The sequence below is a fragment of the Malania oleifera genome, chromosome 10 (assembly GCF_029873635.1).
Source record: "Malania oleifera isolate guangnan ecotype guangnan chromosome 10, ASM2987363v1, whole genome shotgun sequence".
NCBI lineage: Eukaryota > Viridiplantae > Streptophyta > Magnoliopsida > Santalales > Ximeniaceae > Malania > Malania oleifera.
In genome coordinates, this window is record NC_080426.1 from 5650740 (window position 1) to 5672493 (window position 21754).

The window sequence follows — 21754 nt, forward strand, 5'->3', positions numbered from 1 at the left end:
AGTAGAACATGTTACGTTTGGGCGAGTTGGGCGAGGCGTACTCTTCACCTGAGGGCTTGCTGAGAAAGGTGAGTGCCCTGGTTGTATCAAGTGTAACAGTAGACTGTATAATGTGTTAGGATAGATAGAAACTACTTGTATGGATTGGTAGATTTCCCTATTTTTGGGAGTCTTTGCCAGTAAACTTTTGTATAAACTTTGTGAGTACGAGATTAATTTATTACTCAAGGGCTTATTGAGAAAGGTGAGTGCCCTGATATGCTTTAACTGTGACCTTTGGGTTACTTAATGTATCAGAACAGAGGGGTGCTACTTGTATGAGCAGGTAATCACCCTTATCCTTAGGTAATCTCATGGGTAAAATATCTTACATGTGTTTGAACGGGATCAGAAAATGATTCCAGAAATTATGTCAATGATTTTCAAATGTTAAATATTATGTTATTATATAAATTTATGTTGGCCACACATTGTTTTAATATATTGTTTATTCCCTTACTAAGATGTGTCTCACCTGAATATGAACTAATCTTTTTCAGGACCTCCGTGAGATTGAGTTTAAAGTGCTCGAACTATTATAGTACTTTTGAGGAAAAAGGTATAATTATGATAATATTTTGGGATGTAAATATTTTATGTTTTATGTTTTAGGTCTTCTGAGAAACGGATGGTTGTAAAACATACTAATATTTATGAATATTGGAAGTGTAGGTTATGTTTTGAAGGTATGTATATGTGTGAATACAGGTTGATGTATAATTTATGTTAGAATGTAGATGGATGTAGAAAACTCTAGTATTATATTTGTTAGAAGATTATACTTATATTTTCCGCTTCATAAATGATATTAGAATGTGAATTATCAGATAATTGAATGGATTAATAGCATTCCGGACCCTCTTAGAGGGTTGGGGCATTACAGCAATGGCTCAAACAGATTTCACAGGCATGCTTGTATGTTCTTGTACTGGTGTTGCATACACGACGTTGATCAAGCTGCGAACTAACTTTGCTTGCCAGATTGACTAATCAGACCACAAGGTTAACTCAATATTGGTGCGTTGCATCAATTATGCTAAGTTAGTACAAAAGACATTTTTGCTAATCCACCAGTTAATATGAAAGCTAATTTTGAATCAGAAATGGATGTGTTAAAGAAGTATTAGCAAATATCCAAAGCATTAATTAGTCATCTTGTGAGCGTTGCATCTTTTTGCCCTATGTCATATCTTATTTTGTTACATCACTGGACTTGTCTTTTCATATACTTGTTGTTCATAACATAGCACCTAATTAACTGCTTAAACTTTTGATTTGAGAGAATCTATATTCCTATCATTCACTAATTTGGGCAAAATTTTTTATGAAGAAAAAAATAAAAAAGCTTTCATTGCCAATGAGGTGCATCCAATGACTTGCCTATCCCATTCATAAGAACCTAGTTTGATGATTATGATCTTTTACACAATAAAAAATAAATGTTTGATAGATGGTTTATAATTTAATTCATGAATAGAGGAACCCTTATGTACAGAAAAAAAATTCCAAACAGTGAACTTAATTTTGAAATAAGAAATCCAACTGAAGTTTGGTTTTGTATATAAGTTAATGTGCTTTTGTTAAATTAATTTGATTTACGTGATTTGCTTTTTCAAATTATATATTTTTTTAATTGAAAAAATCAAACCATTGCTAAATATATAAATAATCAACCTTCTGTATTTTTTTCTCTATTTATCATTATGACATAAAAAATAACACCAAATTAATGAGATATAAAATGAGACATGCAAGTGACATTATGATTATTAATTTTATCTATTTACTATGGTACTAGCATATTCATTAATACCATATTATAATTAATAAATAATTTGATATCTAGATATTTTTTTAATTAATAATTATTAGGAATTAAGCTAAAATAATTTGAAATTAAATGAGTGGGTCATAAGCACTTAATAATTTATTAGGAATAGGTGTGGTTGAAGACTACATTAATATTTAAAATTATTGTAGTTCTATAATATTTAAAATCACATTATTTTTTTAATTTTATTTATTATTTAAAACAAGGTATTTAAAATTAGTTTATAAATAACATTGTTTATCAGCCGTAAAATCTAAAGCTTTAAAAAAGAAAAGAAAATAATGACTCTAAAAAATTTTCAAATGATGAAATTAGATAAGATTGTGTTTGTAATATGATTTTCGAATTTTAATTCATCTTTAATAAAAATTCAAACAAAATGTAATATAATATAATATTATATTTTATTTAAATCAATACAAACTCAAACTCGAAATCTTGGGTGAGTTTTCTATCAACTAGTCTCCTGTCGCTCTTCTCGGCTTTCCCGCAAACCAAACGGAGTGAACGGCGCGCACTTCATGGAGCTTGGAGCTGCTTCTAGGGTTTTGAAGAATAGCCACCAGCTGTGGTGTTCGAGCCCTCTCCTAAACCATCGCGCATCGAGAAACCCTTCAAGCTCGAATCAGCTTGCAAATGCTTCATTTCACATTTCCACAACTCATTATTCTTGCAGAGGCTTCACTTGCAAAGCCGCCCTAAAAGATATCAATCTCACCGCAGAGAAGGTGATTCATTCGTCGTCCTTGTTTTCTTTCGGCTATTGTTGTTGTTTTTCATCGATTTTGTAGTTTTTAACTTTTTATTTCGGTGTTCTGTGCGAACTGAATGGAAAAACGAACGCGCCTTTTTCGCATTTTGAAAGTCCTTTTCTTGCTAGAAAAAAACACTGTTTTAGCTGTTGGAAGAGAAAAATATAACCTTCTAATTGCTAAGAACGGGGCCATGATCTCTTATTTTATTAGCGGTTATTACGCTAGAATGAAGATTCAGACAACGACACAATATCACCACGATACATCTCCTTTATTAGTGTAAAGGGGATTTGCCATTTTCTCGACCAGTCCTTTTGTCCAAAATCTTGGGTTGGAATGGGAAAAGTATGATTATTTTTTCTTGGAATTTTTTTTCTTCAGGTTAAGATGATGTCAGGAGAAAATGCCAGTGATTTTGAGCTCTCAAGTTTAACTGCTTTATCGCCTTTGGATGGTCGTTATTGGGGTAAAGTGAAGGATTTGGCTCCCTTTATGAGTGAATATGGCCTTATTCGCTTCCGAGTTCTAGTTGAGGTACTGTCTTATCATGTTGTTCAGTAGCCATTTTACTTGAGCTAGGATGATTATTCTTGTTGTCATTGTACATAGTTGTTAATTTTTAAGTAAAACATGCATAAAATTTAGAGTGAAGATAGAAATAAGGAAGAGATGACACATGCAAGATCAGTATCACTTTTATATGTGCATTTCCGTGTTGGAGTGTTAGATTTGGAACACGAAGTGAATTCCAGTCACTTGATTTTAGGTCATCTCTTTTTGTACAAACTAAGAATTGTTATGGTAGACTTGCCACCAACGTATAAGTTAGGACACTACCTTTTTTTACCACCTCTGCCTCTTTCATGTATCATGTTCACCTAAAGGTAAGTTGCTGTGTTGTGACATTAAGTGGTGTGGTACAGTTATCCATGATGTAATATATTAAGCTATCGACAATCCCATTATGGCTTATTCTATATAATAGGCTTTGTCAGGATTAATGACTTTTGAGAGAAAAGAAAAGGATAAGATAAAAAATGGAAATCAATTTCCCTTTGTATTTTCTTGCTATCTCAAATATTAGTAAGAACGACAATATATTCAAACATGATTGCAAATTAGAAGAAAATCAATGGTTAGTGACTTGTAAAATAAAAATTTTATTCTCTCATTTGCTATATATTTTGTTTTTTTCTTTTTTATTTTTAATTTCCTGGTTATCCAAGGCTTGTGATTTAATGATAAATTCTGGAATCATTGGTTGCCTTTTCATGTTTCACACACTAAATGAATATTCCAATGAATATTCTTAATATCTATTCTTGCAATTCTTTTAAACTTCAATTTGTTTCTTTTTCTTTTTATTTTTTGTCAAAGTTTAATTGTTTTTCACATAGATTCTCCCTCTCAGATCAAATGGTTATTGAAGCTTGCACAAATTCCTGAAATCACTGAAGTTCCAAGCTTCAGTGAAGAAGCGCAGTCCTATTTGCAAGGACTGATTGATGGGTTTAGCATGAGTGATGCTGTGGAAGTTAAAAGTATTGAGAAAGTGACTAACCATGATGTGAAAGCAGTGGAGTACTTCTTAAAAAAGAGATGCCAGACACATGCAGAGATTGCCAAGGTTTGGGTTCCTTCATCAGTTTATTATTATATTGAAATGAGCTGATCCTTCTTTATTTATTTATTTATTTTTTCTATTTTTCTGCTTATATTGGGTCTTCTTGCTTCACATGTGCAATATCTTGTAAGTTTTCTTGTTTGAAATTTTCAGGATCACTTAACCCCACCTTTCCTTCCGTCTCATTTGTTACAGGTGCTTGAGTTTTTTCATTTTGCTTGCACATCAGAGGACATCAACAACCTTGCCCATGCATTGATGTTGAAAGAAGCCATAAATGTAGTCATATTTCCTGTCATGGATGAATTGATTAAGGCAATTTGTAACATGGCTAAAGATAATGCCCACATTCCCATGCTTTCTCGCACTCATGGGCAGGTAAAGTTGCTACTTTTTACACATGGAAATAGCTTCTTTGTTTTTATTGCCTCTTAGGTTTTACTTTATGTTGCTTGCCATTTGTACAATTTCAATTTATTGCCAAGCAAAACAAAACAGTGGCTACTTCCAGCCAGAAGGTTTGGTTCCTTGCAGTACATTGCCTATGTAGAGTACACTTAGATCAAACTAGGATGATAGAAATGCAATAATGAAAGTGAGGCAGTATGGTTTCTAGGGATCTTAATATATTAGAAAATCTTGGTTGATACTATTATCTCTGTTCATGCTTCATGAGTTGCTGTTATAGTTTTATCAAATGATTTGCAACTTATAATAACTGACTTGTTTTCTTTTATATCCTTTAGCCTGCTTCACCAACAACTTTGGGAAAAGAAATGGCAATTTTCGCTGTTAGGTTAAGCAGAGAGAGGCGGGAAATTTCTCTAGTTGGAATAATGGGGAAGTTTGCTGGTGCAGTTGGAAATTACAATGCCCATCTTGTTGCATATCCTGATATTGATTGGCCTCAGATTGCAGAAGAGTTTGTTGAGTCTCTTGGATTAAGTTTCAATCCCTACGTGACTCAGGTATTTTTCCATATCATATTTTGATGCCTCTTATGAACATGCTGTTTTAGCCCATTGGCAAAGTTCATAGATTCAAAATTGTTGTTGTGTATGTTGTAGACACCCCATTTTGTCTGGGGGCTTATATAACAAAAATTAGACAAAATTTTTATTCCATAAAATGAGAAAATATAGGAAAAACTTCTGAATACAGGAAAAATGAATTTTTACATTGAGAATAAAAAAAAAACATAAAAGTAAAATAAGTAGGCTAGCATCTTCAGCTTTAAATTCAAACCTGCAAAAGAAAATCCAGCAAGTAGACATGTGAGAAATGTAAAAAATTTGGAATAAATTTGATTGATTAAATTTGGTGTTGATTGATCTAATCAATATTAAAATGAATGAATTCCCAAGCCTATAAATAGAGGATTTTTGAGGGTGAGGGACACAAACATTGAGATTGAGATACAAATAGACACAGAAACTGAGAGTTAGAGAGTAAAGAAGAGAATTGTTTTGATTTTGGAGAAGGATTTGTGAGGATCAGATGAAGAGCTGGAGAGTTTGAGGTTCAAAGATCGAGAAGCAAAAGGCTAACGGCAGAAATAGTAAAAGCATTAGCAGTGGAGATTCAAAGTAGCAGACTTGACGATTGGAGGAGATAGAAGACAAAGGTTGGTTTGTTTTTTTCGAAATTTTGTATTTTCGAGTTTAAATTTTGTTTAAGTTTTAGGCATGTTTAAAAATTGAATTCTGTAGTTTGATTGTAAATTTGAACAAGCCCTCAAAACAGAAGTCAATTTTAAACCAAATAAATTTGAGGATTCTTTCAGAGTCATAGAAGGGAGTTGGGATATTTGGTCTGAATACGAAAGAGAAGATCCAGATTTGAATATAATACCCATATTTGATTACCCGAGATCCAACCTGAAAATCCGAGTCAACTTGACCCGAATATTCAACCCAAGTCCAAGGACCCGGGTCTCACCAGACCCAAGTCAATGTTAACTTGGGTTGGTTTAGCCTAATTAACTCGTTACTTCTTTCTAGGCCCAAATGGCTTGATCCAATTAAAACCTAGACTTAGGTTAAAGCCCAAAACACAGAATGCCCAATTGGGCTTGACTCAAATTAAGCCAACTAGCCCACAATCAATTTAAGCCCAACACTCCAAGACTCAGTTGGGCCCGAGACAATTCAGCCCATATCCAAACTCACCTAATCTAAGCCCATTAACCCCAAATCAATGCCAATCAATCTTAACCTAATCTAACCGAACTCCTACCTAACCTAGGTTAATCCCAGGTCAATTGACCCTCTTTGGCTCTTAGGAAAATGCAAGAAAATAACTAGAAAATTCACAAAGAAAAAAAAAAGGAATCAGAATACTTATCTCTATAGGTTTTTTTGCTCTTGTTTTGAATTGAAACCTGCAAAGAAAAAGCAAAGAAAAGAGTTAGAAAGATTAAAAGAATTGGAAAGCAAAAGAAAGAGAGATCAAAGAAGCCGAGACTAGAGAAAGATAGAGAGAGGAAGACAGAAAGATATTTCGCAAGAGGGGAGTGAGAGAAAGAACAGAGAAAGAGGAAGAGAGAGAGGAGCATAGGAAAGAAAGAGAAATGGGAGAAACAGAAGGTAGAGAAAGAGAGAGAATCAGAGAGTAGAGAAAGAAAAAGAAAGGAAGAGAGAGAGATTCTGTAACGACTCGGCCCTTTATACGGACCCAAATTGCTACCACACATACAAAATACCTGTACCTGATAAACATACATAAACAACCCACCCTAAACAGGGACATATGGGTGTATCAAAAACATAAACATCCATAGGGATTCTATTAGACATATACCCGAGTTCTAACGGTATCTTTAATACATAAGATCCATACTTAAAACATAAATTGTATTACATCCCCAAAAGAAACTAACCAGGCTAACAACCCAGTACTAGTACAAAAACTTACTCCTATGATTCAGATTCTAAGCTCCAAAGTCTCACTAGAAGACTAGGATCGATGCCCTGAAGGACCTGAAATAAAGGTTGTAAGATTGGGGTGAGACACTTCTTGGTAAGGTAGAAGATATTACAACAGCACATGATTACATGAGTTTATTTTAGTTAAAATAGTTGCACAATTCCGCATTCATATTACTGCACCATAGGAGATATACAAATATAATTCAGCATCGTTACAAGCGAGAGTTCCCGAGGTTAGGGTAGGGTACAGACCCATACACTGTACGATCCCTCCACGCGGTACTCAACCCTGTGACCTTGCCCATTTTAGTTTTTTAAATCATGTATATGAATATTTAGAACAACGACCAGCTTTGAAATGTCATAATATGCCTATTTATCCCATAGCACGGGTTGTGCATTTATAACTCTGACATCTCATGTTCGTGCAGGCATTGTCAAGCATCTATGATATAGTCCTACTACCCCACCTGGTCCAATATTTCACTAGTGGTCCTAATACTCTTGCAAGCCGACTATCTCTGTACCCACACTGATTCACATGTGTGGTTGCATTGTACTTTACTAGCAACGGAACCGCGCCATTAGAAACTGAAATATTTTTCAACTCCTTTAGTAACAAACCGTGGTCCCATTTATCATATATACAATTTACAATGAAAACATAATAACCTGTGCATTTTCAGTATTTTCACAATCTCATTAATAAATTAAACAAGCATTCTTTCTTTCTTTTAAACTGAGGTATCAACCGGCACATGTACTCTCGGTTTATTCCTTTTCACATATAAAGCTCGGTATTTAACCGGCACTTGTTTTCCACAATTTCAGATAGTATAATGGAACCTTAGTTCCTATAGTTCATAACTGTATATGCAATGTGTCACGGACCCCCAAAATGGGACTCAAGTAAGGGCCCTGTGGCACTCGTTGAGAGCTCTCCCTCGACAAGTCAGCCAAGTCTCACACGTTCAAGCCTGTAATCACGAGCACCTGGTGAGTCTCAATACTCAAGAAAACCACGGAACAATAGGATATCATACGAGCAATATATTCTTATACACCGAATAAGACTATAACAATCAGAGACATCACAATCCAAGGCAACAAAACACCACAATCAAAGGGACTACTTATATTATTCAACAACAAGAGAATAATCATACAAACGATCACATAGATAATCATATATTCATTCCAAATCCCTGGAGAATACAATTATAGTTGCATCTCTCTCCCCTTTTCCCCCATTACATTGTCACTCCCTAACATCCTCCCCCACTTATTTTATCGACGTCCTTGTCGATGTGTTGTAGAAGGCCATCTCACTCTTTTGATGTCGAAGTTGATGTCATTGTCTTCAAATTTCTGAAATCTTCAATCTTCTGTATGGCATGCTGAAGGTTTGCTGCAGGTTCCCAACTATTCTCTTCTTCCCCCAGCCCCAGCCACTGAACTAGAAATTGCTATTGTTGATGACCTTCTGCATTGACGACTCTGTCTACAATGATCTCCTGGACTTCTTTGTTGACAGGCTGCCTTCGGGAAATGGTTGATCTCCTTAGCTTTTGTTGGTGCGGATCTGCTTCATCTGTGTGGAATGGCTTTAAATTGCTTACATGAAACACAGGATGGACTGGACGTCTATGGCTTTTCATCCACTCGGGCTGCTCAAGCCAATAAGATGCATGTCCCACCTTCTCGATCACTCTAATTGGACCCTCGTAACGGCGTAACAGCCTTTTATCCTTGCCGCGAAGAAAGCGAAATGTCTCCGGCGGCACTTTTACAAGAACCAGATCTCCAGCTTCAAATTGTTGCGGTCGTCTCCCTTTGTCAGCCCATTTCTTCATGCGCTTCGATGCTTTTTCTAACTGAGCTCGAGTGACTTCGATGTTTTGCAACCAATGTTTCGTGAATTGGTATGCTTTTGGGCAATTTCCTTTGTATGGACCATCCAGGGTGTGCGGGAGAGTCGGTTGCTGACCTATTACGATCTCAAAAAGGCTTTTATTAGTCGCAGAAGATTTCATGGAGTTAAAACAGAATTGTGCCGTGTCCAGTAAAGTAACCCAATTCTTCTAATTGGAGTTGACGAAATGTCGCAAGTATTCTTCCAGCATCCCATTAAAACGTTCGATCTGACCATCTGTCTGTGGGTGATAGCTGGTGGACAGATTAAGGTTTGAACCCATCAAGCGAAAGAGTTCACCCCAAAATCCCCCTCGTGAATCTAACATCCCTATCACTGATTAGGCTTTCTGGAACACCCCAATATTTCACTACATGCTTGAAGAATAGCTGAGCTGTCTTCTCTGCTGAACATGGCTTCGAGACTGGTACAAAAGTTGCATACTTTGAGAACCGGTCAATCACCACCAAAATTGTGTCATACTCCTCTACTTTTGGCAACGAGGAAATAAAGTCCAAAGAGACACTCTCCCATGGCCTGGCAGGAACAAGCAATGGTTCCAATAAGCCTGAGGTCTTCTTTCGTTCAACCTTGTCTTGTTGACAAATCAAGCAAGTTTTGGTATAACTCATCACATCATCTTGCATATTCGGCCAATAGTACCCCTGTGTAATCAATGCGTGAGTTCTTCGCCATCCTGGATGACCAGCCCACAATGAATCATGGCACTCTTTTAGTAGGGTTTTCCTCAAGTTTCCCGCTTTGGGCACATAGACTCTCCTGCCTTTAGTCATAATCAATCCATCTTCTAACCAGAATTGTCGAGTTTTTCCTTCTTCTATTAGTGTGCTCAGGGATTGCGCCTGCTGGTCTGTACTTAAATGTTCCCTGATAAGATTCTTCAAAGATAACGCCACCCTACTAGTGGATAGATGACTGATGAGTTTCAATGCTGCCAATTCGGTTTTTCTACTTAAAGCATCGGTCACTTCATTCGTCTTCCTTACTTTATATTCAAAATCAAAATTAAATTCAGCTAGCTTCTCCTGCCAACGGGCTTGTTTTGACGTTAATCCAGGTTGTGACAAAAAGTGAGTAACTGCCACATTATTGGTTTTTACCACAAACTTGGACCCAAAGAGATAGTGCCTCCACACCCGAAGACAATGTACCACTGCGAGAAGCTCCTTTTCTTGTGCTGTATAGTTCCGTTCGGCACCCGATAATTTTCTACTTTCAAAAGCAATTGGATGCCCTTCCTGCAAGAGAACTCCCCCTAATGCAAAGTCTGAGGCATCTACTTGCACTTCAAACGGTTTTGTCACATCAGGAAGGATTAGCACAGGATCTCCTATAATCTTTTCCTTTAATTCAACAAATACTGATTGACACTCTTCTGACCACCCCCATGGTACCCCCTTCCTCAGTAAATTTGTTAACAATACAACTCTTCTGGAGTACCCCTCTATAAACTTTCGATAGTAGTTGGCTAGACCCAAGAAAGATCGCAGTTCTCTAACGGATGTAGGTGCTCGCCACTCCTTGATAGTTTTTACTTTAGCTGAATCCATCCGTATCTGACCCTCCTCAATGATATGCCCCAAGAATTTAATACGCTTTTGAGCGAAAGCACACTTCTCCCCTTTTACATATAATTGATTTTCTTTGAGTTTTTGAAAAACCTTTCGAAGATGATCTTTATGTTCTTCTAAGGATGCGCTGAAAACCAGTATGTCATCAAGGTAAACCACAACAAACCGATCAAGGTAGTCCCGAAAAACCTGATTCATTAGAGAACAAAAGGTAGCGGGTGCATTTGTTAGCCCAAAAGGCATGACAAGGAATTCAAATGCTCCATACCGGGTGACACAAGTGGTCTTCGGTTCATCTCCCTCAACAATGCGCACTTGATGATATCCCGACCTCAGGTCCAGTTTCGTGAAATATCTAGATGTACTTAACTGGTCAAAAATATCAGCAATTAGTGGAATAGGATACTTGTTGCGCACCGTCACCTTATTGAGAGCCCGATAATCTACACACAAGCGCAAACTACCATCTTGTTTCTTCTGAAATAACACTGGGGCCCCAAAAGGTGCTTTTGAAGGATGGATGAACCCTGCAGCAATAAGATCATTCAGTTGCCTTCTAAGTTCAGCTAACTCTGGCGGCGCCATTCGATAAGGGGTACGTGCTGGCGGCTTTACTCCTGGAAAAAGTTTAATTTCGTGGTCAATCTCCCGTCGAGGTGGTAAAACCCTCAGTAGTTGTTCCGGGATCACCTCCTTGAACTCTTCAAAAAACTTCCTTAATCTCAAGTGGATATTTCCCTGCCTCTGCATTTTCTGAGACTATCGGTAGAACCACGAAAGAAGATTCACCCCTTTTTACTCCCTTTTTGAATTGGAGGGCTGAAAGCAACTTCCTCTCATCGAAATTGTTGTAGGCTGTGGGGACCGCACAAGGTGCACTTCCCATAATCACAAGGCAATCCGCAGCTGGGATCGGCATTGAGCGTGTTACTTTAAGAAAATCCATCCCCAATACCACATCAAAGTCGTCAAGAGGTGCCACAGTGAAATCAATTGTTCCAGACCATGATTCCATTTGGCATGCCACTTTAGGTACCACCCCCACCGTGGTTAACGCTGGAGAATTCACTGCTTTTAACTTGCCCACATCCTTATCTACTTGCAATTCTAACCGTTGAGCTTCAGAATCAACAATGAAATTATGAGTGGCCCCTGTATCAATCATTGCCTTGATTTTCTTTCCATTCAAAAGTAGATCAACATACATTAGTCCCTTCTCCTGAGACTTGTTGTTAATTACTTGACGCTCTAATGCCCCCAAAAATCTCAATGCTCCCACCATATTCGGTTGTTCTTCTGGGGTTGCTATCGGGGTTTCGGTTTCCCCTCGAAGGGCCTTTATAGCATTCAAAGCCTTACGTTCAGGGCACTCCGCCACTCGATGTGGTCCCATGCAAAGAAAACAGGACATCTCCGCCCCTCCACTCCTTAACCATGGGCGCTCTTTTATCTTTCCACGAACTATTTGTCTCCCTATCCTTTCCCCCATTTGTGGGCTTATACAGTTTACTGGGCCTGGAATCATTATTGGCAGACGTAGGGAAATTTCGCTTCCCAGAATTATCTGAAAAATCATCCAACCGTTCGGTAGCAGCGAGAGTAGAAGAGAGATCACCAGCCCCCTGCCGACGCAATTCATTCCTTGACCATGTCTTCAAACCCTGAAGAAAATGAATTAGTTTGTCTGATTCGGTCATGTCTATAACGTCCAACATCAAGGCTTGGTATTCTCGTACATAGCTCCTTATTGAGCCAGTCTGTTGCAATTCCATTACTTTGCACTTTGCTATGTACTTCACATTTTCGGGATAGAATTGAGTCTTCAACGCTTGTTTCAACCCCTCCCATGTGTTAATAACACATCTATTATGCTGAATATCATTCAATTTAGTTCTCCACCACACTTTTGCATCCCCTACCAGGTATATCGTTGCCAGATTTACCCGGTCCACTTCTAGATCCACTCCTGAGCACGTGAAGTAGTGCTCCATATCAAAGAAGAAATTATCCAGCTTCTTGGCATCTCGCGTACCCCCAAAGCTTTTAAGTTCTGGTACCTTCGATCGAAAACTCTTAATGGGATCTGCAACCGGCCTTCGGGCTAACTGTGTCACTACATTCACTTTCACAGTGATCTCTTGTAAATCCCTCTGAACTTGGACCACTGCACTTCGGACATTGCCCATCTCCTTCAAATCTTCCTTCAAAGCAGTATTGGACTCCTTAACATCTTCTGCAAGGAAATCAAAATTATTCGTTAACTCCCGTAAGGAGGCCTCAAGCTCTATTGGCTCTCCCCGTTGGGACGAAAGAGATGGCAATATGCCCTCAATATGTTCCAGCCATGGTTTTAAATAACGGCCGTTACGTAGCGTAACGGCCGATATGTAACGGAAATCGGAGGGCTCGAAACCGATATGGCCCGATAATGCGGTTCGGAAAAAATTCACGGCCGTAACGGCACGTAACGGCCGATACTCCAACGTTACACGTCGTAACGTCCGTTACGGACCGTTACATGGCCGACAGGTCGCAGATTTGCTGAAGGCTTTCTGCTGCAGGCAGCAGGCAGCAGCGCTGCTTTCCCCCTCTCCCCAGTCCCCACACCCATCTGCCATTCAAAGGGTAAAATGGAAAGTTACAAACTGACCTTGAAATTTTGTTGGCCTTCGGCAATAAGAAGGCTTCGAAGCCTGAGAGTGAGCACACCAAGCCTACCGAGCAGATCTACTCAGAATTGCAGACTTCGCAACCTTCCAGGACTCAGAATTGCAGACTTGCAGTTCCAGGCTTTCAGCAACTTGGCGAGTCACCGGCGACGGCGACAGGTCTGCAGCAGCTCCTCCAGTCGTCGCAGTCGGCACCTTCATCCGCCAGTCGTCGCAGTCGCCACCAGCCAGCCTCTCGATTTCAGCTTCGGAGGCTCGGAGGTTGGAGTCATCGCTGCTTTGTGCTTCGCTCCTTCGACTCTTCGAGGCTCCTCCGAGTTCCCTCGAATCCCTCCCCTCTCTCGGTTTGACTCGACTACCAGGCCTCAGCGTATGAGACACTCTAACACCCACAACACTTTTCATTATGTTTTTTTTTTTTTAAATTATATTTTGTTGTACCATAGCCCTTTTCATTCTGTTTATTTTTTTAAATTATATTTTGTTGTAAAATAGGTTTGTTAAATTGAATTAAAAAAAAAGTAATTTAATAGAGTAAAAAATTAGAAATCATTAATAATTATGTAAAATAAAATTTTCTTAATTTATTAATATTTTAATTGTATTATATTTTTTGAAAGATAATTATGAAAATTAATTCCATGACATAGCAAGCAATTATTAATATTATATAATTAATATTTTTTAAGGTTAGTAAATAATTAATATTTACCAATAATAATTGAAACCTTTTTTATAATAATATTTGAATATCAATAATCCACTACTGCATTCACCATCTAAACAAAGCATTAAAATAATGTATGTACACAAGACATCTATGTGATGGCATTTTATATTATCTAGGCTTAATTGAGCTCTATTTTTCACCATTCTTAAAGAATTCCAAGGAATACTCTGCACAATTATTATAATATTTAGTCTTAGGATTTGCCAAACTTATAGAAATAAAATTAATTCATGGCACCAATTGGCTAACATACTATTTATGTCAGCTGGACAAAGTGGTCATTTTGATAAAGAAGATATCATATTCACTCCCATCTATTGAAAAAATATTAAATAATATTCATATTATAAAAGAAAAAAAAATTAAATAACATCTGTCACCCATTTTATGTTACATGTGTATCAACTTGCCATTTCTTGAGTAGGGTGACCCTGTTTATTAATATTTTTTAAGTTTTAAAACATTATTTTGACCTTAAATTTAAAATTAGGTAAAATAAATGTTTACATCTATTTTTTGTTTTTAGTTATCAAATAAAGTAAAAATTAATAACTTAATAAAAAAAAAATTAACCTAATAGTTAATACATTAATAAATTTGATTTTTACTAATTACTACTGGAATTTGTAGAAAAATTTAATTTTAATCCATATACTGAAAAAATGCTTAAAAAATTAAATAGTCAATTTGTAATGTATGGAACTCTATTTGTGATGCTATGATGTATATGAAAGTAGAGCAAAAATCTTTTTCACCTGTTAATTTCTTATAGTTATAAATGAAAATAAAATCAAGCTATAAAAAATAATGAAAAAATCTTTTTAAAGATAAAGGAATATATTTTTTTTTTGTAATAAAATATCTAATATTTTATAATTTTGTTTATTTAAATATAAAAATAATAAACATTACTTATTATTTTTAATCAAATATTATACTTATTTTTACGTAATAAGTATTTAAAATTAGGACTATTTAGTACTTATTATTTAATATTTACTAAATTACTAATTATATTATTCTTGTCATTGTAGGAAGGTTGTAATTTTGTATTTTCTTTATATTTTGTGTAGAGATTATCAAATTAAGTCTATCAATATGTCACGTGATAGAGGAAATGAAAACTTACCTAGTGAGGATATTGGATGACATTTTGGTACTGCGGTAGACGGTAATAGACATGTTATTATGTGTAAGTTATGTGGGAAGATAATCAAAGGGGGCATTACACGCTTGAAACAACACTTAGCACATAAAAAGGGTCAAGTAGCTGGATGCTCAAATGTGACCACACAAGTAAGAGAACAAATGATGAAACATCTACAACAGTATGCTGAGAAGAAAAGAGATAAACAAAAAAGGTAAGAAGAAGCAGAAGCCCAAATTAGAGGAGATTTTGAGAATTTGAGCGATGAAGAAGACTTGGAAGAAGAAAGTATGAGATTTGCTCGACAAGAAAGCATGCGATCACAACAACAATGGGAAGAGAGACAAAGATTTCGAGCAAGAACAACTGGAAGGGGTAATATTTATGAAGAGGGAGGTGGCTCGGGCAGTGGTGCTACCAGTGGTTTCAATAGAGCAGGAGCTCGATCTTATAGTGGTCGAGAAGCTGGAGGTAGTGGACGACAATGGATCAATCCTAATGCCCCTGAAGCCAGACTAAAGGCAATGGATCCTATTTTAGAAAGAAGCAAGAGTGCGAAACAACCAAAACTCAACACAAAGTTACTGAAAGGTTTAAGAAGTAAATTAGGAAAAGCAGTTGGAAAATTCCTAATTTATAATCGGATTCCAGCGAATGTAGCTGACTCTCCATTTATGCAGCCTATGCTTGATATTGCTGCAGAGGTTGGAAAGGGGGTGAAGGGTCCATCACCCTATGAGATATCTGAAATTTATTTGGAGCAAGAGCATCAAGAAATGAAAAATTATATAGCTTCTTTTGCTGGAATTTGGAAGGAAAGAGGTGTAACACTTATGTGTGATGGTTGGTCAGGACTAACTAGAAAACACATTATAAACTTTTTAGTTTATTGCGATAGAGGCACCGTATTTCATAAATCAGTTGATGCCTCTGATGTGCCAAGCAGAACAGCTGAATATTATTTCAGGTAATTTTCTAATTTTAATTGTATATGCAAATAGTATTATGGACTTGCATGTTTTTAATTAAATAGTAGTAATTATTGAATCTATAATTTCATTTCAGATTAATGGATGAGGTGGTTGAAGAAATTGGAGAGGAGAATGTTGTCCAAGTAGTGACTGATAATGAAACTGCAATGAAAGCAGGAGGAAAATTATTAATGCAGAAGAGGCCCAATCTCTATTGGACAGCATGTGCAGCTCATTGCATAGACCTTATTCTTGAAGATATTGGTAAGAAAAGTAACGTGAAGAAGGTCTTAGAAGATGCAAGAACAATAACCTCATTTATTTACAACCACACATGGACAGTGAATTTCATGAAAAAATTTACAAATAATAGAGAGTTATTTCGCCCTGCCATCACTCGATTTGCCACAAATTTCATTGCTTTGGAGACTATTGTCAGGCATAAACAAGCACTAAGGGAAATGTTTACATCTGATGCTTGGAAAAACTCAAGGTTTGGAATGGCAAAATCAGGCCCAGCATATGATTGAAAGAAAATTATCTTAGGCAAAGAGTTTTGGCAAAAGGCCTCTGATATAATTAAAGTGCAAGAACCCTTGGTGAAAGTTCTTAAATTGGTTAATGGTGATGAAAAACCAACCATGGGCTTCATATACGAGGCAATTGATAGGGCGAAGTTGGCCATTCAAAAAGATTGCCGGTTTTACAAAGACTATTGGAAAATTATTGACAACCGGTGGAGTTTTCAGTTGCACCAAGATTTGCACGCTGCTGGTAAGTGTAAATCAAATACAATTTCTTATTATTTTAACTTTTAAATTATGCATAGTTGCATTAAAAAACTATTGATTAATATGTTTCTAAATTTAATTGTAGGGTGTTTTTGAACCCACAATTTCTTTATGGTGCCCCACCCTCTCCTGAAGTTGCTAGAGAAGTCATGGATGGAGTTAAAAAAGTGATAACCAAGTTGGTACCCGATATAGATACTCAAATTCGGGCTATTAATCAAGTAAGTATTGGTTCCATTAAATTGAATAATGAATTGTTCTAGTATTCTGTAATACTTTCAAGAATAATTATTAATACATCTAATTAATTAATTATATTTCACAATCATCCTTTTTTAGTTGTTGCTATATCGAGATAGGCAGGAAACTTTTGGAACCCCGTTGGCTCAAAGGGCAGTGAAACAAACAAATCCTGGTAAATATGGCTATATAGCTAAATAATGGAGAATTACTCTATTTTCTCTCTTTGTGTTCAAATTTGAATTTTGAAATACTCTATACTAACATAAAACTCTTTTTAATTATTCATGCAGCTGAATGGTGGATTCATTATGGCTTGTGTGCTCCTGAGCTCCAAAGAATAGCAATTAGAGTTCTTAGCCAGATCACATCAGCTTCGAACTGTGAGCGTAATTGGAGCACCTTTAGCCTCATCCATACGAAAACAAGAAATAGATTAAAGTACATGAGACTACAAAAACTTGTTTTCGTACATTACAACATGAGGTTAAAGTTAAGACGTACAATGAGAAGAAGCCAACGAGAAATTGAAAAGGGTTTCAATCCTATCAATTTGGACTACATTTTCGAAGAAGATGATCCTTTAAGTTAATGGTTAGAGGAGAGAGAGACACCACTACTCGACGGTCAGGACAATTCAAATTGGTTAAATGAAGAGGTTGGTGGTACTATAGAAGGAGGTGATCAACCACCAATAAACGCGCATGATGATTCAAGTTCAAGCCCTGAACGTACACAAAGTGATGACAATCTTGGTTTGAGCCCACCAAGTGATGATGATGGTAATAGTGGTGCTGGAGCTGGGGTTTGGGGGGGGGTGGCAGTGGTGGTGGTGGAGGCGGCGGTGTAGAATATAATTATGGATATGATACAGGGACATCATTTGGAAGGGATATATATCCTTCTGATCCTTATGGACTACATGACATACTTGAATATTATGACTTGGGTATTCCTCCAGGGAACCAATCTTCACAACCCAGGAGAAGGAGTGCTCGTGGTGACCCTAGCGATTCTACTGAAGATTCATATGGTGTGGTTCGTAGTTTTGGCGACTTTGGTTTAGATGGTTCATCATCACAATCATATGGATCTCATCCTGCATATCCACATTATGCATCTCGTGACTCACATTTTTATCCCAGTGGATCAGGAATCTCAGGATCTAGTGAGTCTTCTTGTACACACTATCCAGAGCTAGCCCCTGCCCCAACTTATAAACATTATTCAGGAGAACTTTCATCACCAGTACATTTTCAAGAGCAACAACAAAATGACGCAAACTTGGGTTCATTCAACTATGTATTTCCACAAGGATGGGGAGATAATTTCCCATCCCAATCTCAAGATACAGATGCAAATTATGAAGACCCTCCACGTCATTCTTTTTGGTGGTGACATGTGTTATGTTATAAATTTGTAATATTGTATTAATGTATTTTCAACTATTTATTGATATTTGATATTAATCACTTTTTAAATTCTTGTATGTGTAATGTGTATATTGAGTATTAAGTCTATTGAGTATTGATTCATTTTTAGTAACTTTATGACTTTAATTAATTGATTCTTACATTTCTACATCTTTTTACTCATTAAAGTAATGTAAACTATAAAAAAATATGTTTTTTTTTGTAAACAGCGCACTAAAATTAATATAAAAATCATAATGCCTATTAAAAAGCATTTGTAGGTTGAATGAAAGCCTTCAAAATTCATTAAAAATCATGTATTAATGGATTTCATGCTTATTTTTTAATTTTGGCATGGTTGTGCATGCGTGAAAAAAATTCACGACCGTTACGCTCGCTTCCCGTTACGTAACACCCGCGTCTCCAACGACCCGCGACACCCGCGACCGTTTCGCGACGTTACCCGCGACCGCGATTTCGAACCATGGTTCCAGCCTACTCTCAAAGGCTTCCAACTGCTCGATACTCTTCTGGAAGGCCTCAAGCTCTCTTGGCCGTTTCTCCAGGGATTTCACACGTGGAATGAATTTTTCAAGTTCCTCAAGTCTCTCTACAACTTTTGATACCCCATAGAGAGTTTCTCTAGGGTTTTCTTCAGCGGCCTCAAGCTCTGTTGGCGCGCTTTTCTCTTTTATCAATGTTGCCACCAACCCTTGGAGTTCACTGCACGTTCTCTCCAGGGTTACAAGTTGTGTCTCAAGCGCCTCAATGCGCTTCACTTTTCCTGACTTGTTTCTCGTATTACCACTCATGGTGCTCGCACAAACTGTGCTCTGATACCAACTGTCACGGACCCCCAAAATGGGACTCAAGTAAGGGCCCTGTGGCACTCGTTGAGAGCTCTCCCTCGACAAGTCAGCCAAGTCTCACACGTTCAAGCCTGTAATCACGAGCACCTGGTGAGTCTCAATACTCAAGAAAACCACGGAACAATAGGATATCATACGAGCAATATATTCTTATACACCGAATAAGACTATAACAATCAGAGACATCACAATCCAAGGCAACAAAACACCACAATCAAAGGGACTACTTATATTATTCAACAACAAGAGAATAATCATACAAACGATCACATAGATAATCATTTATTCATTCCAAATCCCTGGAGAATACAATTATAGTTGCATCTCTCTCCCCTTTTCCCCCATTACATTGTCACTCCCTAACACAATGCATTATAAGTCCATTTAATAGCATATATCATGTTCGTTTCGTCAAAAACTGCTTTAAGGAGTAATCGGTTCAAAAAGTCATTTAAATGAAAAATGAGGGTTCAAGCATCTCCTACTAGTCGTTTAAAGCAACTACGCAAGTTTTTAAAACGTTTAGAGATCATATGCAAAATCCCTAAATCTACCAAAATCGTAAAAATAATTAAACCGACATTTTTATCTTATCTGGTAAAATTTTGCAAACGAACAATCATAATGTACATAATAGTATAGATTACAATTTTATCGGTTTACTTTTCAAAATAAACTAATGTAAACAAATCCCCTTACCTTAAACTTGAAACCGAAACACGAACGAATTGATCCAAAACAGCGGCTCGGGGTCCCCAAAACCTAAAAATCGAAGAACAATATTTCAATATAATTTTCTATACTACCGATCTACCGAATCGAAACCGAATTTAGACCCTTACCTCAATTTTAGGGAAAATCCCGAAATTACACAAACGAAGATCCGTTCCACAATAAACGTAGAGATTTTCCTCCTGATCCACGTGGTAGCGACGCATTGTGGATTCCGACAACGGACGGCGCGAAATGCTAGAGAGAGAGAGGGTTGGTTCGAGTTCTAGAGAGAGGGAGAAAAAAAAAATGAGAGAGAGAGAATGAGAGTTTATAAAATAAATCCTAACTTAGCTTTTAAGTAATATAAATAAATATCTCTTCTAAGATATTTATATATAAATATCTCAAAATATATCCTTCCAAAATATCTCCTCCAAAAGAAAAGAACGGAGCGCAGGAAAGAGAGAGAACGGAGAAGGAAAAGAAAAGGGAGAGAAAAAAAAGGGTTTTATATATAAACCAGGGCATACCAAGGCCTCGTATCCGGAAGGCGACGTGGCACAATCCTGACCATACAATATGTGTTTTCTCTAAATGGCCGAATCGTTGTCACCTCAGTGATCCGTGTTAAACTCTCTGGGCGAACTGTGCGCTGCCACGTGTTAGGTGACATCATGCTGACATCACCCTATTGCAAAAAATTCAAATATATATATATATAATAAATGAAAAATAAAAAAAATAATAAGAAGTATCACTTGTTGCCATCGCTGGCTGGCATGTGGCCACTCTTCCCAACTGGGTCAAACCCGGTTCAGACCAATTGAACCAGCTTGATTTTTTTGAACCGCTGGTTCATTTATTTAATTTTAAATTTAATTTTAAAATTTTAAAATTTAAGAAAAATAGTAAAAAAAAATTAAGGAAAAAATATAAAAAAATCAGAAAAAGAATAAATAAAAATTATTTGATTTATTTGGACTCGGATAACAAAAAATGGGAAAATAAAAATATTAAAAATGAAGGAAAAAGTTTTTAAAAATCCCAGAAAATTGTAGAAAAATGCTGATAATTTTTTCAAAAAATTCTATTTTTTTTTATAAAAAAATCTGGGAATGTTTTAAAGACTCTTTTTGATCAAATTTGATGAATTTGTTTAAACATTGTCTGTACATATTTTATTTGTATGTGTGTGCGTTCCAATGATTAAACAAAGAGTAAATGAGTATTTCAGTTTTCTCCTATATTAGTTTTGAATGGAGTTTATGTAATAAGATTCCCTCATTTGGAGGTCCTATTAGACATTTCTAAATCGTACCATATTTCACATTTTTTTTAATTTTGAATATGTATATGCTTTTTAAAGGAGTTAGTTAAAGACCATTAGATTCAATTTAGGGATAATTCATAATTAATTAGGTACCGTTCGTAGAACGGGCGTGTAGAGGGTGCTAATAGCTTTCCCTCACATAATTAAACTCTCGATCCAAATTCTGGTAAATGCAGTCCGAGACTACTGGTTCCTTGGCTT

The 21754-nt window shown here is 36.6% G+C and overlaps 2 protein-coding genes across 2 annotated transcripts in view; both read left to right on the forward strand.

Moving 5' to 3' along the window:
• The first annotated feature begins 2288 nt into the window (after positions 1-2288).
• Positions 2289-21754, forward strand: part of LOC131167014 (uncharacterized) — a 30765-nt gene continuing 11299 nt past the window's right edge. Inside the window, exons 1-5 of the mRNA XM_058125735.1 lie at positions 2289-2598; positions 3007-3159; positions 4037-4252; positions 4445-4627; positions 4996-5217. Of these exons, the coding sequence (XP_057981718.1) occupies positions 2392-2598; positions 3007-3159; positions 4037-4252; positions 4445-4627; positions 4996-5217 (981 nt within the window). The 5' untranslated portion in view covers positions 2289-2391. The remainder of the gene's footprint in view (positions 2599-3006; positions 3160-4036; positions 4253-4444; positions 4628-4995; positions 5218-21754) is intronic.
• Positions 17123-18771, forward strand: LOC131167020 (uncharacterized). The gene is made up of 3 exons (XM_058125746.1): positions 17123-17209; positions 17328-17403; positions 17522-18771. Exons 1-3 carry the CDS (start codon positions 17138-17140, stop codon positions 17818-17820), a joined length of 447 nt encoding a protein of 148 aa, XP_057981729.1. The 5' UTR covers positions 17123-17137; the 3' UTR covers positions 17821-18771.